The sequence below is a fragment of the Aotus nancymaae genome, unplaced genomic scaffold (assembly GCF_030222135.1).
Source record: "Aotus nancymaae isolate 86718 unplaced genomic scaffold, 86718_ANA_hifiasm-v0.15.2.pri h1tg000010l, whole genome shotgun sequence".
Classification (NCBI taxonomy): Eukaryota; Metazoa; Chordata; class Mammalia; order Primates; family Aotidae; genus Aotus; species Aotus nancymaae.
Window position 1 is genome coordinate 54,408,968 of NW_026988421.1, and position 15,635 is coordinate 54,424,602.

The 15,635-nt window shown below is 42.4% G+C and overlaps 2 protein-coding genes across 2 annotated transcripts in view; one reads left to right on the forward strand and one right to left on the reverse strand.

Moving 5' to 3' along the window:
• Window positions 1-3,601, reverse strand: part of RTKN2 (rhotekin 2) — a 164,282-nt gene extending 160,681 nt beyond the window's left edge. Inside the window, exon 1 of the mRNA XM_064374167.1 lies at window positions 3,119-3,601. Coding sequence (XP_064230237.1) covers window positions 3,119-3,163 — 45 coding nt within the window. The 5' untranslated portion in view covers window positions 3,164-3,601. The remainder of the gene's footprint in view (window positions 1-3,118) is intronic.
• Window positions 3,602-4,375: 774 nt separating this feature from the next.
• Window positions 4,376-15,635, forward strand: part of ZNF365 (zinc finger protein 365) — a 28,122-nt gene continuing 16,862 nt past the window's right edge. Inside the window, exons 1-2 of the mRNA XM_012445759.3 lie at window positions 4,376-4,477; window positions 6,099-6,854. Of these exons, the coding sequence (XP_012301182.2) occupies window positions 6,112-6,854 (743 nt within the window). The 5' untranslated portion in view covers window positions 4,376-4,477; window positions 6,099-6,111. The remainder of the gene's footprint in view (window positions 4,478-6,098; window positions 6,855-15,635) is intronic.

Below are 15,635 nucleotides of genomic sequence, written 5' to 3' on the forward strand. Positions count from 1 at the left end.
ATGCCAACGAAATTTAATAGAGTTTTCTAGTTGAATATTCTAGTGAAGGCTTTAAAGCCAGATTAACAGCTCCAACTCCGAAGCTTAAATGATGCAAATGATTTGTACTGGCACATAGTAGGCATACCATAATACTTGTTAAAATTCAGAATGAATACATATATGCAATTAGTTGCATGAGGCAGCTGGAAAACCTAACAGCTGAGAACCGAGCTGTTTCTTGAAGTCAATACTTAAAAGTCACGGTGGAGTGGTGGAGTAAGTTTATCATATCCTCCTTGGGAAGTGGTGTAGCTACAGGTTTTCCTAATTACCTAACACCTGTTGTGAGAAATGATTTGTGTAATTCCAAAGGACTGTGTCTGATCTTTAGGCCACTTATTAGCTCTGCAACCCAGGGGGTTCCCTCTGCACATGGAAAAAGTAGCAGGAATCTGACCTTGGGTTCCTTTTGCAGACCTTTTATCTGGGGCAATTATTCAAATCTTAAAGGGTCTGTGTTCAGTTCCCATAAGACTGCTTTTTGGCAAATGTAATCAACATGTTTAATAAATGGATCAAAAAAATTTAAACAGCCTCTCTGGTTCAAACCTTTCAAACCAGTGTTTGAAAAGCAGCCCTTCTGGCCACAGTGAGTGAGTGAATGCTATTTAATAAACAGAGAGGAAAGGGAGCTCAAAAATCTCCCTTCAATTCCTAGGTCTTTCTCCAACCACCCCAGCATTCTCTAACCACCCCAGCCTGAAGGGCTCTTTCCCTTCTCATTGAAATCTATATTCTATATTAATCATTTGACCTTCCTCCCCTCCTTCTTCGCTTCCTTTCTGCCTCTTTCTCTCTCTTTTCCTACCTATTCTTCCCTTCAGCCCCTCCTCTTTTCCTCTCCACCACCCTTCCTTTCACAGTCATGATGGAAAGTGACCAGGCTTTTGGAGTGAGAATTAGCTTCAAATTCTTACTACCTCTCATGCTTCTTAGGGGCATGACCTTCGGCTGTCATCACATCTCCAGCAGCATTCTGTCCTGTGCACAAAGGGCTGCCAATGTCTGCCTCCTTGATTATTGTAACAAAGGAGTGTTTCTCAAACCTTAGTGGTCATGAGAGTCACCTGGGGAGACAGGTGAAAATGCAGATCTTCAAGATCCACAACAGCAGATTCCAATTTATTATGTTAAGGTTTCAGACAGCTGCATTTTGACCAGATCCACAGTCTTCCCAGGTCCCACTTTGAGAAACATTGGATATGTGCATAAACGTTTAGTATAGTAAGATCCATTGTAATTACTCTAAAGGTGAGAGCTATGATCATTAATAATTCAGCAAACATTTACTAAACATCTACTATGTGCCAGGCATGATGTCAGGCGCTATAGACACTTCCCATTTAATTCCTTTTACTATGCATTTAACTTGTTCTATATATATATATGCCTTGTTCCTGTCCCACTAGTTTTAAGTGCCTGGAGGGCAGAGTAAAACAGCATAATGTGGCATAGAAAAACATCAATGTTAGAAGACATGAACTCTAACCCTGATTTTATTATTTATTACCTTTGTGACTTCAGGCAAGTCACTTTACTTCTCAGAACTTTATTTTCTTCATCAAAAACTGGAAAGTCAAGGAGTACAGTGGTTAAAAACCTAGTGTTTGCCATCCTGGCTCTAATGCTTTCTAGATTTGTGATCTTGAGAAAGTTACTTAACTTCTTTGGGCCTGTTTCCTCCTATGTAGAAAGGGGACTTATTTGTTCAATATTCATTCTTTTAACAGATATTTTTTGAGCACTTTGATCAGCACTGTGCTAAGTCCTGGGAATATATTGGAGAGTAAGACAAACAGGATTCCTGACTCACATAGTCTACAATTTAACAGTGGATATAAGTATTAAGCAGACAGCTACACCCATAACCCAGCACATAGAATTATGACAAATCCTGTCGTGATAAATTTTCCTAATAGGAACTAACCTTGTTCAGGAGTGTCAGGGAAGACCTTCTCAGAGAGAGAATACTTAGGATGAGCTCTGAGGGATGAGTAGGCATCACCAGATAAAGAGGCTCCAGAGTTGGGAAGAAGCAGGACTCTTGAGTAAAGGGATGCCAGTGTGGCTAGAACTGAGTGCACAAGGTCCTCCCCACCTCACAGGTGTTCAGAGATTCAGTGAGGTAACTGTTGGTGTACACAAGTGACACTCTGAGACCCACTTAAGGTCCTAAATGCATGTTGACCAAAGTTGAATTTCCCACAATACTCAGCTTTAGGCTCTGCACAGAATAACCTCTCCATAATGATTTGACAATATTTATGATATTATTAAGGTGAGAAAAGGAGTTTGAAAATCTCCGTCCTCTCATTTAACAGGGGAGGAACTTAGGACCATAAAAGAAGTAGCAGCTGTCTGAGAAATGGGAGGAGCTGGCCTGGTGCAGTGGCTCACGCCTGTAATCTCAGCACTTTGGGAGGCCGAGGTAGGCAGATCACCTGAGGTCAGGAGTTCAAAACCAGCCTGTGCAACATGGAGAAACCCCATCTCTACTAAAAATACAAAAATTAGCTAGGCGTGGTGGTGGAGCCTATAATCCCAGCTACTAGGGAGGCTGAGGCAGGAGAATCACTTGAACCCAGGAGGCAGAGGTTGCAGTGAACTGAGATCACGCCACTGCACTCTAGCCTGGGCAAGGGAGCGAAACTCTGTCCTCAAAAAAAAAAAAGAGGGGAGGAGTGTGAACCCGAAACCTTTTCCTCTCCAGAACGTGATTTTGTTGTGTTTTGCCATGAAGGCAGTGGGTATGAGAGGTTGGCCTGCAAGCGCCTCCCAAGATGACTGAGATAACCTGGCACTCCAATGTGTGTATCTTTCAGACTTTAAAATGTTTTACTAAATAAATTGATTGTTGGAATAAATATACTCTTGAGAACGAGTCAAAAAGTAACTTCGAGGAAATATAATATTTTCAAAGCAAACATATCCCAGCACAACTGCCTATCTCCATTTATGTGGATGTTGGTACATATTAGTTCCTCTTCTCCTTCCTGCTTTTTAAAGGTGTGTAAGCCCCTTTCTTACGAAAATAATAATAATTATAAATGAAGTAGCAACAACGATAATAGCTTACTTTATCAGTGTGTGCTGGGTCAGGCAGCGTTTTCACCTCCATCATCAACAGCGCGTTCAGTCCATCGCTCTATTAAGAGGTAGGTCCTGATTATCTTCATTTCCTAGATGAGGAATTGAAGGAACAGAAAAGTCTAGTTACTTGACCCAGGTCCTAGAGCCAGGATTTGAATCAAGTCTGATGCCAGAGCTTGGGATCTTCATTGCATTTGATGTGATAATTCACTTGTGAAAAACAAAGCAATTCATTTGTTTTCATTTGTTAAAAACAAAACAAAATCTCAACTAACTATTGAGCTCTTTATAGTTAAAATAAAATCAGGTGTTGAAATGAGTAAGCCCCAAGAAAAGCCACCCGAAGGAGTCAAGAGGATGCACTGTCTACAGAGGAACAGAATCTCTTCTTTTGACAAGAAAACCAATAGTAACTTTTATCTTGGTTTCACATTCCAGGAGTTAGAGTAGGGTAAACCAAAACAGGTTAAAAAAAAAAAAAAAAAAAAAAAGCAAAGCCCAACAAGCTGAAACATCAGCGTCCTTCAGAAGGAATGATTTGCCATCTTCTCTTTAGGACATCCTCTCTTTAGGACGGCAAACCTTTTCTCCAGGGAAAGAGGACGCCCTCCTCAGAAATGGGGGTGCAGGTGAGGGATCTTGTTCCTTTAACTGTTCATAACCCCTGCGTTTTACTAGATTTGTCTCTGCCTGTTAACGTAGCCTCAGGACACTTGGCTAGGAAGACTGGAGTGTACTCTCCGGGTTAGTTATTTTGGGACATTCTCGCCCAGCTGCTTGGGATGAAGAGGTCCTAATTAGATACCCGGACCTTCCAACAGGCAGATTTAAAAGAAGATGCCCAGCTATGCTTCATCCTCATCCACACTCTCCCGCTCTCCACCAAAAAACTAAGTGCAAAAAAGCTTGCCAGGGCCTGCAGAAAGCGCTGCGCCTGCGAGGCTGACACGCGTCTTCCCTTCCCTCCCCCGGGGAACGATCCCAGCATCTCTCGCAGTGATGTCAGTGTAATCCGAAGTCGGATCGGGCTCCCGGCTGGGTAGCGGGGGCGCAGATGATGCTCCCGCTAGCCGGGCAGAGCAAGGGTGTTCCCCGCAGACGTGGCAGCCCTGGGGCGTGCCGGCACCTCCGCACCCCCGGCGCGGTGCCCCCGGTGCCCGCGAGCGCCGCCCCCGCTGGCTGGCAGCGCCTCGCTCCGCCCTGGACGCCGCGGGTCCTGGCGCGGAGGTGCGGCGGTGGGTGGGAGCCGGCCCGGCTCAGCCTGATTTACGGCTCTGCTGAAAACCACTTCGCTCCCGCAGCATCAGCACCGGCGGCGGCGGCTGCAGCAGCAGCAACAAGTCGGGTAAGAGGCGGCCACCGGCCATCTGCGCCCGCGGCTCGGCGGAGGGGACCGGCTGGGGTGACCAGGGCAGCCGGGGCTGGGGAGGGGGTCCCCGAGCCCGCAGCGTGGCTGGGAGTTGGGAGAGCCGGCTTCCCGGCCCCCACCTGCAGGAACTCGCGTGCGCACGAATCCACTCCGGCACCCGTGGGCTGGCACGCAGCGGAGCGGGGGCGGGGAGAGCTGAGACCCCGAGGCAGGGTCATTGCCAGCCTGCCCGGCTCCGGCAGTCAGTCAGTTAGGGCTCTTCTGCCCAGGTTTCCGCTGGGCCCATAAAAGCCTGCGTGCTCTGAAGTGTGTGATTACCCATTTCCCCATCCAAAATGCCACCCCTTTCCCACTGCCCCCCCTAGAATTCTGATTTCTCCTTTCTCTACCTCTTGCCAACGTCTTTGGCTCTGAGCTGAGCCAGGGTTTGCATGTTGTTCCCAGAAAACCAGTGGTTAAACATCCCAGTGTACCTACCGCAGGAGGAGGTTCCCCTCTTGCCCGCTGTCTGGGTCTCCTGTCTGGGGACCATCTGCAAGTCTGCTTTTGAAGAGATCGAGGCACTTTTCACCCAAAGACACCAGTTGGGCTCTCTCGTTTCGGGTCCAATGCTTGTTACATTTAAGTAGAAACCATTCATGGAGGAATAGATAGGCACTGCTTGCAGAATTGGGTTGCTAACAGTCATCTGTTGCTAGGGTGAAGATAATAAATTCCTACAAGGAAATCAGAACTTCCTGTTATTAAGAGAGTTATGCGGATACCTACCTGGTTCATACATTGACCATCCCCAGAGGCTGTCATATAAAATAAGGTTTGGGACAAGACACATCCACCCAGAACACTATTATAATAAAAATCTTGGCCGTGGCCGACTTAGGTCAAATGGTATTTGATACATTGGGTCCCCAGGTTTCAGTAAAACTCACGTATGGGGTCTATTATTGTTATGATAAGTACTTTGGTTTATGTCATCACAGCAATACCTGAAGGAAAAAAAGGCAAAAATCTCAGGGTGAAAAAACTTCCGCTGATTGCAAGCTTAATGTCACTGTGCATAGCTTGAGTCATCTTTCTTGTACTTAAGGAAAGGTCCTAAGCTTGCCGTCTTAGGACCCATTTTGACAATTCATGTGAGTTTTCACGTTGTTTGTGGTTGTTCACGAATCTCGGATTGTATCCTTAGAATGGGGCACAGTTTTGCATTTAGTGTGCCAAAGTCAGGAGGGCAGGAAAGTTGAATTCCCTGTCTGGATCTACCACTTTCCATCTGACCTTGAATTAAGGGCCTGACCTCCTTGCTCCCCACCTTTTTGATTCTAGATAGGAGTTGACACACTTTTTCTGTAAAGGTAGTAAATATTTTAGCATTTTGGCGTATAGAGTCTCTGTCTCAGCTACTCCCCACCGCCATTGTAAATAATACAGAAATTGATATAGATGGATTTGGCCCATGGACTATAGGTTTTAATTGCAACATAAAATATTGCGTGCAGAAGTCACTTGAATTTCCTCTGCTGTCATGGAGATGAGTAGCAATCGTTTTAGTAGTGTGTTTTTCAGCAGACAAGTAAACTACCTATTTCCCCCCTCCCAGGACTTTTAGAGTAATGCAACAGAAGGCTTTTGAGGAAAGCAGATATCCCTGGCAGGAGTCCTTTGAGAATGTTGCTGTGTGCCTGCCATTCCGCTGCCCGAGGTGTGGAGACCATACCAGATTTAGAAGCTTGTCATCCTTGAGGGCCCATCTGGAGTTCAGTCACAGCTACGAAGAAAGAACCCTCTTGACAAAATGCAGTCTCTTTCCATCCCTCAAAGACACAGACCTAGTCTCTTCCTCAGAACTCCTGAGACCGGGAAAATTGCACAGCAGTGGCAACGTGGTAAAGCAGAAACCGAGCTATGTTAACTTGTACAGCATTTCACATGAACATTCCAAGGACAGGAAGCCATTTGAGGTGGTGGCAGAGAGGCCTGTGTCCTATGTGCAGACCTACACTGCCATGGACCTCCGTGCAGACTCGCTGGACGGGCCACGGTCGGGTCCTGGACTGCCCACCTCAGACACCAAAGCTTCTTTCGAGGCACATGTCAGAGAAAAGTTCAATCAGATGGTTGAGGCTGTGGATAGGACCATTGAGAAGAGAATCGATAAACTCACCAAAGAGTTGGCCCAGAAAACTGCGGAACTGTTGGAAGTTCGGGCAGCTTTTGTGCAGCTGACTCAGAAAAAGCAGGAAGTTCAGAGACGAGAGCGGGCCCTAAACAGACAGGTGGATGTGGCGGTGGAAATGATAGCTGCATTGAGGCAACGCCTGACGGAATCTGAGGAGGAGCTTCTTAGGAAAGAAGAGTAAGTGTTGCTGACAGGGGATGCTAAGCCCATTGCTTTAAGCAGCGCTCCCATCCCCCTTACAAGCAAATGCTAAGCAAGATTGAGTTTTGCTTTCTGCAGGTGCCTTGACTGCATTTCTTATTGATATAGTTGAACCAAGAGGTTCAAGGCTTTGATATCATTTATGCTCTGTGTGCATGGTCTGCAGCCTAGCAACATTGAAGTCAAATATCAAATTCCTTCTCTACTGGGAATTTGTAAACCACAGATAATATTTTTAGAGAGAAGAGTAGCACAGCCTACCCATGGTGGGATCCATTCCTAGCACCAAATGGTGTGCAAGGGTGAGCTGAATGGGAAGGCAGAAGGGGTGAGCTGAGTGACTGGTTTCCTCTTGACAGTCTCCATATTATAAAGTCAGTAATGCAAGATACTGTCTTATGAACAAAAATATTCCTCCAGTATAAATAAGTTTGGTTTATTTGCCATTTTGTATTATCTTCCCAGGTTAATTAATTGTTAGTAGCTGATAATCCATTTAGTTTAATTGATATTTGGGAGAAGCAGACTTTAGGAAACTCAGAGGAAAGACTTTCTGATATTGCTGTACTTCTGTGATTTTAGTTTGAGACTTAACTTTTTGGAAAATGATGTATATCGGATTAAGTTTTGGCCGCTTGCAAAGAGCTGAGATTGGTTTTCACAAGTTATAGATTATACAAGCTATTGCTTGAGAAATCATCATACTTGGAGAAGCATTTCCTTATCAATAAGTATAGATTTAACCCAAACTAGAAAAGTATACATAACAAGTCAATGTATTTCCCAAATGCAGAATGTCAGATTTCATTTTAAATAGAGACTCAGAAATTCATGGAATCAGAAGACATTAAAATTGATAGAGTAAAACATCCTACCTAGAAGGTAGGTTTCCAAATAATTTGAGTTATATTATAGAGATTGATTTCATTTCATCTTTTCTTTGCCCTCTGGCACTCTTCTATTTTGTGTTGTCTCTTAAAATGTAATAATTAAAACTTCCTGAGACATTCCATAGATTAAAGAGATCATTGCTGTCACCTAAATGCTTACATTCTACCTTGAGGGGAAGCCTAGACATTTTTTGTTCAGGTGAGACATTGTTTTAAATTACGTAGTTAGGATGGATTTGAATCAGCCTCTGACTTACTTTGCTCCTAGGGAAATAATCTCAAATTAAAAATGTTTCCCTTTTGGTTTCTGGTGTTTCCTGGTGGGAAGTTAGTGTCTTCACCCGTTAATAGCCACCAAGGTGACCTACACCATGCTGTTGAAGAAAGGGTAGATGGGGTTACTCTATGCATAAAGACCCAGAGTTAAGTTTAACAATCTTTGCTTGATTCAAGAACGGTGAGTTTAAAAGGCAACCAAATTAACTTTTTGAACTTATTTGTTTGTTGTATTTTACTTATTAATTACACAAGTAATAATAAATATGAGATCTGGGGTAGTAGTTGCCTGGAGTGATGGGTTCCCGAATGCCTAATTATTAAAAATAACTGACTAAATAAAAGTGGGCCATGCATGGATCAGTTACATGTTGTGGTTAATCCAAGGCTGTTGCCTGAGCACCAGTTAAAAAACTAATATGTGTTAAAAAGGAAAAACTTGAATAGACAGAATTGTATGTGTAAAAATAGCCTCTCCAAGCACATCCTATCTTATCCTTCGGAGACAGCCACTGTTAAATGCTGTAGATGTCCCACTTGCAAAGAGTTGAGATTGGTGTCTACAATTGTACACACACAAATTCCGTTTTTCTAAATGAAATTGTGACACATACTGTCCTGCCACTTGCACGCTGAATTGTTTTTGTTTTTACTATGATGGGTTTCAAGCATCTTTCATTTACTAATTGCAGAACTATACTACTCTTTTTGACTGTTGTATAGCATTCCATGGTATGGATGCATCATAATCCATTTAACCATTTTGTTATTGATGAATACATAGTTTTATTCCATTTTTCTAGTATTAAAAATAGTGCCTTGGTTATTATCCTTGTACATATTTGTTCACATTTTTGTGAGTATCCCTGAGGATAAATTACAAGTTGACTTTTCTTGAGACAGAGTCTCGCTTTGTTACTCAGGCTAAAGTGCAATGGTGCGATCTCCACTCACTGCAACCTCTGCCTCCCGGGTTCAAGCAATTCTCCTGCCTCAGCCTCCCAAGTAGCTGGGATTACAAGCTCCCACTACTGTGCCCAGATAATTTTTTGTATTTTTAGTAGAGACGTGTTTTGCCATGTTGGCCAGGCTGGTCTCGAACTCTTGACCTCAAGTAATCTACTGTCCTCGGCCTCCCAAAGCATTGGGATTACATGGGTGAGCCACCGCACCTGGCCACGAGGTGATTTTCTTATGTCATTTTCAGACTAACAGGAAAAAGCACTGATATTCTAAAAAAAAGAAAACTGTTTTTAAATAAAAGTGCAGTGAAATTGCCTTAAGCTTTTAAACATATACAACATCTTCATTTTTTTTTAAATGTTCATTTGGGCCAGTCCCATCAGTTTCTGTATTCAGGCCTCAAGTAATCATTCTTTCTGTACACAAAAGGGGACTGAAAGAGTCTTGTTTCCAGGGAGGACACTGGAGCTCTTGGTCCCAGAGCAGGACTGTGGACAGCGACCTCAGTGTCTGCAGCCTCTGGCCTCCCACCCCGACCCCTGCCATCTGAATAGGGATGCAGAGGGAGCTACCCACCTGTCACACCCTTAATACTGGGTTGATTTGCCTGCATCTGCCTGACTGGGCGGTGGGTTCATCTTCTCTCCTCACCACTCCCTCAGAGAGCCGTGCCTTCCACCAAAGATTTGGCCTTTCAGATAAGGGAAGACCCTATTTTGTCAAGGACTATACCAGGAGCTGTGCTCCCCTGCCAAACATTTCCACATGAGCTCTGTAGGCCCATCTGTGAGAGAAAGTAGGTTGTTAACCATCTCATTCACAACTGACTTAAACTCCGGGGGCCCTTTGAAACATAGACAGTAGATTTGGTTTTAAAAAAGCAAACATCTATTATTTAAAATTCACATAAGCTTCTTTTACTTTTGGATTTTTCCTTTCAAATTTTGAAGTCCTTTCTTTCAAGTTAAAAGACCCAAAGGCTGCTTCTGCCCTGAGGCCATCTATAAGCTGAATCAGCCAGATTGTAGAAGTCGTAGCATACATATACTCATCCATATACTCATAGCAGAGGAGGGTGTTTGAATTGAAAATACACTTGACCCTTAAACGACTCAGATTTGAACTGTGCAGTTCCACTTAAAAGCAGAGGTTTTATTTTCTCTGTCACCATTGAGACAACAAGACCAATCCTTCTTTTTCTCCTCCTCCTTTACAATGATCCATTTCTATTTAATGAGTAGTAAATATATGTTCCTTATGATTGTCTTAATAACATTTTCTTTTCCCTAGCTTCCTTTAAGAATACAGGTATGTAAAACATGTAACATACAAAATCTCTGTTAATCATTTGTTTATGTTACAAATAAAGCTAGGAGTTAAGTTTTTGGAGAGTCAAAAGTTATACTTGGATTTTCAACTGCATAGGAGATTGGTTCACCTAATCTCTGCATTGTTCGAGGATCAGCTATTTTGCACTTAGGTACTGGTCAGTCTCATTGTATCCCCATAGAAGGTATCTATAGGTTTTGGGGTGCAAACCCAAGAAAGAAGTTGCTCATTGTGTTGACAAAGTCAGTGTAACTTGAAAAGTCCTAGTGAAACAGGCATTTACTTATTGAAGGTATTCAGAGCTGGTGGGTAATCAGGTAAATCAATCCTGGAAACCTACAGTAAGGTATCCCTTAACAAGAAAGGATGGACTTAGTAGCTAGTTGCTGGCTGAGTTGGTCCCGTGGGGTTTGGAAAATTGTAAGTGTAATAAAAGTAATGCAAACTGTACTCTTCTGCGATAAGGTTGAAAAGTCCTGATTGAACTTCTGTCATGTGCCCAGTGCTGTGCTGGGTGTGTGTATGGGAATAGAAAATGCTTGCTGTCTTTCCCTAAGGTGTTTGTGCTCTGTGTAGGAAGAATAAGGCATACTCACAAACATGCCCATGTCCAAACAAGGGGAGTTTGAGAAATGCCTCAATATAAGCCACAGCTTCAAGTTAGTAAGACATTAGAGAACAGATTTTTCTGTGTGGAGAGGCCACACTGAGGAATGAGGAGGAAAGGCAGAATTTGCATTGATGGCCAGAAAAGAGTGACCTTGAAGGGGCAGCAGGGAGGGCTGCTAGAGATGGCCCCTGAGTAGACCATGGGGTTTTTGATTTGAGGACCAGAAGGTTGCCTCTGTTTCCTGTAGGATAACACATTCATTTTATACATGCAGAAAATAAGGCCCAGAGCAGGGGAATGACTTCCCCAAGGACAGAGATTTAGTAGCAAAGCTGAACCTGGAATCCAATTTCCCTGTCTCTCTGCTGAGTGCTTTTTTCATCAGTTCACTGTGTCCCAGCCAGAATCCTGAAAATGTGTTTTTTTTTTTTTTGGTTTGCCCAAAGCATCAAGACTTATGTAATCCTGAATGTGGCCCATTTTGGATGGGCTTGCTTCTTTGCTATTTTAAGAGGGCTGCCATGGTGACATCATTTATTTTTCTGATGTGATTAAAGAAAATGTCAGCTGGCATCTGAGGTGTTGGGAGGCAGGAGAAGGGGGCATCATTAGTGTGGTCATGATATTAAGCTTCCAGAACATCCAGCCCTGGGCTTTTCACTTGACTCTCAGATGTGCTTGCTTAATCGGGATAGGGCTTTTGCCACTGCTAGGCTTTGATCACAATGAGAGGCCTCTTTGTGATTCTGTCTCTGATTTTCATCCTACTCCCTTGCAGGCAGTAACACATAGAATCTGTTTCCCTTTTTCCTTCATCATTTGCCCTATTCCAGCCTAAAGCCATGCAGAAGACAGATCTTTATTGAGAGTTTCCTGAGCAGCAGGTACTGATCTAGGTTCTGACTGTGCAGTGGTAAACCAAGTGAGTCCAGTTCATGGACCTTATAAACCATTAAACAGGTCATTAGGGGTGTGACAAAAGAGACATAGAGGGGGTGGCCTGAGCTAGGTAATGCCCATTTAGGTTTTTATCCAGAGCTGACCTTAGAATGCTGACCTTTAAAAGGCAAATCTGACTTGGTAACTTGCTTTGTACAACTAAATCCTTTTGCCATTTAATTCATTCCCATTCTTTGATCAGCTAAAGCAGTGACTAGGCAACGTGGTGTCCAGATTGATGCATAGCTAAGAAGCAGGCCAAAAAAAAAATCACACTGGATATAGAGATCAGTGGGGCGGAGAAGGGTCTGTTTGCTCCACATTGTTGGTTCGTGCATATAAATAGGGTCCTCTCTTTTCAGGCCGTGTTCCTTGCAGACTTATAGACTCATATAGAATAAACTAGGTGTCAAGCACACCCTCTCAGGGATGGCACATGTTAAAATTTGGAAACGCAGGAAAGTTTTTGATTTCTGTCTCTGCATATTCTCCTCTTTTCTCCACTCCCCTTCCCCCTACCACACCCTTGCTCTAGGCCCTTGGGACTCAGAATATAGTATTAGTCAACTTACAACCAATGAGAATAGTTTGATTTTCTCATTAGAGTTAAGGGCCAATGAAAGTAAAGATGGGCCATGCCTCCAGACTTGCAGTTGCTGCAGATTCAGGCCTGTGTGGCCCCAGAGAGAATGCAGGAGCTGACTCTGTGCTCTGGGTTCGCAGGCAAGCTCCCTGTGCTCAGAGGTGGTTGAATCCTGCTTTGGGATTTGCCTTGTGGCTGACACTGTGGTCTGTTTGAGGTGCTCTGTGATCAATAGCTAGACTATTTTTAGCCAGAGGTATTTTTACCATTTCATATTCCTCTGAAGAGGTTCATAAATCAGTCATGTAAAATGAAATTTAAATAACTTGGTAGAGCTTTGCCTTTGGGAGGAAAAGCTGATGTTAAAGTGTTGTTTAAGAATAGAGAGGCATCAATTTTAGATCCCACCTCCCTACTCCTGTAGGAGGTATCCGTAGGTTACTCATTGGTTTCATGCCCCAGTACTTGTCTGGAAAAAGGAAAAGAGAAACTTAAGAATCTCTGTGTTGGTTAATGATTTTCAAATAGAGATATAGTTGCACATTTCTTTAATTCAGCAGAAATGCATTGATCCTGTATTGTGTACTGGGTTCAGGTTAGGTACAGGGGGTACCTGCAGACAGTGAAGGAGCACACAGAGTCCCTGAACTCACCGATATAATGGTCAAATGGGGAAATGGCACACTGGTTCATTGTGATGTGTGCCATTCACATGGTGATAGAGTACAAATTTCTGTAGAAAACACAATAAAACATGTCATGTACACCTGGGCGTGTGTCTGAGAATACTCCCTAGCAAGAGAGTCTGAGGCTAGAGAGACAGTTAATTGATAGTTAATTGTGGGGTCTTGGGAAGAGGAGGAGGAATGACCCTGGCAGAGAGAACAGCATATCCAAAAGTAAGTGTGGCTCCATGCAGAAATGAAGGAAGTTAAAACAGACGTAAGAAATGGTTTGTGGATAGTAGATTATAAAAGATGATAGGATCAGTGTGTTGTCACTCATTCAAATGCATAGTTCAATGCCTTTGCAAAATTGCAGTGAGCACCACAGTGCATGAACACACATTTGCATTAATCTCTGCACATGCTTCTAGGGTGTGTTGGTCACATGATAGCATGTCTTTGACTTTTCTGAATTAACCTGTCTTTAACCCATCTCAGAAGAAGTAATTGAGAGGATTCCATCTATAAAAAATGAAATAATACTATCTATTTTTTCAGACTATATGGTCATCCTGTAAATGAATGAGTGCATATGTGAATGGATATTTTTTCTAACTGAAGCTTTGGCTGTCTGGAAGGGGCTTTTTCACTCATTGCTCCCCTTCTACTGTGTTGGTTTCTGGATGCCTATCAGTCTGACAGATTTCCAGATCTGGAAATCATTCTGCATAATAATGAACTTCAAGGTCAGTTTCTTATACTGTACTGGTATTTTTTTTTAGTGTCAAATATTGCTTTAAATAAGCATATTTTCTACTGAAGCCTGAAACCTCAGATTTAATAATATTTAGCCTTTTTTTTTTGATAAAGAAGAAGTCAAAGATGGGGCCGGAAGTGGCTTAGAACCAGTTAAATTTCCCCAAGGCTGGTCTGTACCCACACCCTGATTGAGTTTCACTCAGGCTGGCCCTTATCTTCTCATCTGGCCTTCCAGCTTTCTCACTGTAGTCTGAGTCACAGGGTTGAGAACTAGAAATAAAACCACACAAGTCTTCTACTGTTCTGTCCGATAGCATCATATTATTCTTTTTCTTAGTCACACTTAACTAGCTTTGTAATTACGTGTTTATTTCAGTATTTCCTTCTTTCATTGTCTGATTCTCTCACTATGTGTATCTATTACATGCTAATATAAATAACTTATTTTTATGAAAAGTAACTATTTTCACAGAAATAATTTAGTGAAAAGAATGGTATTGTTTTAAAAGTTTATGTGTGGCTAAATAGAAGGCAGCTGGACTTTGGTAGTTCCACATTCAGTCTGTTGCAAATTTGTTGTTTTGGTTGAAACAGATGAAGAAAATCTAGTCTCCCACAGATATGTAGTAGGAAAATGGAGGGATATTTTAATAGCCTTCTCAGATAATCGTGGCTATTTTGCTTTGATGCTGTGCCAAATGTGACAGTTGGTAGTTACTTAAAGAGTCATTGCAATGTGGGATATGAAACCATATCAGTGAACATTTTGTACTTTCTTACATTGAAATCTATTGGTCTATCTGCACTTTGAATGGATATTTTACTGTTTGGAGTATAATTATGAAAGAGGTTACAAATGCAATGTGTTTAACCATTTTTCTTTTCCATTCAGAAAACCCCAAGATTCTGTGAGAAAATAAGAGGTGGTTCTGGATATTCATCCAGATTGAACAGGATGTGAATGAAAGGTGGATTTGAGATGTACACACATGATATTCCACAATTAGTCACTTGGTTTTAATACCTTTTTCATCTAACAAAGATACCCTACACAATCTTGGTATAATGAAATTCTTCAGTCTTTGTCTTGTGTTTAACTTCTCTTTTAAAACAAAACCACAGTGTATCATCAGGCTTGTTTTAACTGTTTTTTTTCCTGCCCTAGTTGATGTAATACATCTACAAAAATTAGTTTAGCAGTTTGTGGCAGGTTGGTTGAAAAATACAGAGTGTATTAACCTTTCAGCTTCAGGACACAAGATAATTGGTTGAGAGAAGTTAGAAAAAAGATCTTTCTTTTCTATAACATGGCATAACATTCCAGGATCCTATTAAAATTAATACTGTCATCATTAATATTAATTTTTTAAAGTTTCATATGGAACCAGTAGCAAAATATTATATGATTTAAAAATACAGCCACAATCATAAAGGTGTTGCATTCAGATTTGTTCTCTTGCTTTTGGGATGCTAATCCCCTGAGATTAAACCATCAAATGTTGCTGCCTTCGCATATGCTAGACTGTATAGCATGAAAGCCCTGGAATAGTAAATGTGCACAGAGGCCGGGCGCAGTGGCTCACACCTGTAATCCCAGGACTTTGGGAGGCCGAGGAGGGTGGATCACCTGAGGTCAGGAGTTTGAGACCAGCCTGGCCAACATGAAGAAACCTTGTCTCTACTAAAAATACAAAAAAATTAGCCGGATGTTGTGGCGGTTACCTGTAATAATCCCAGCTACTT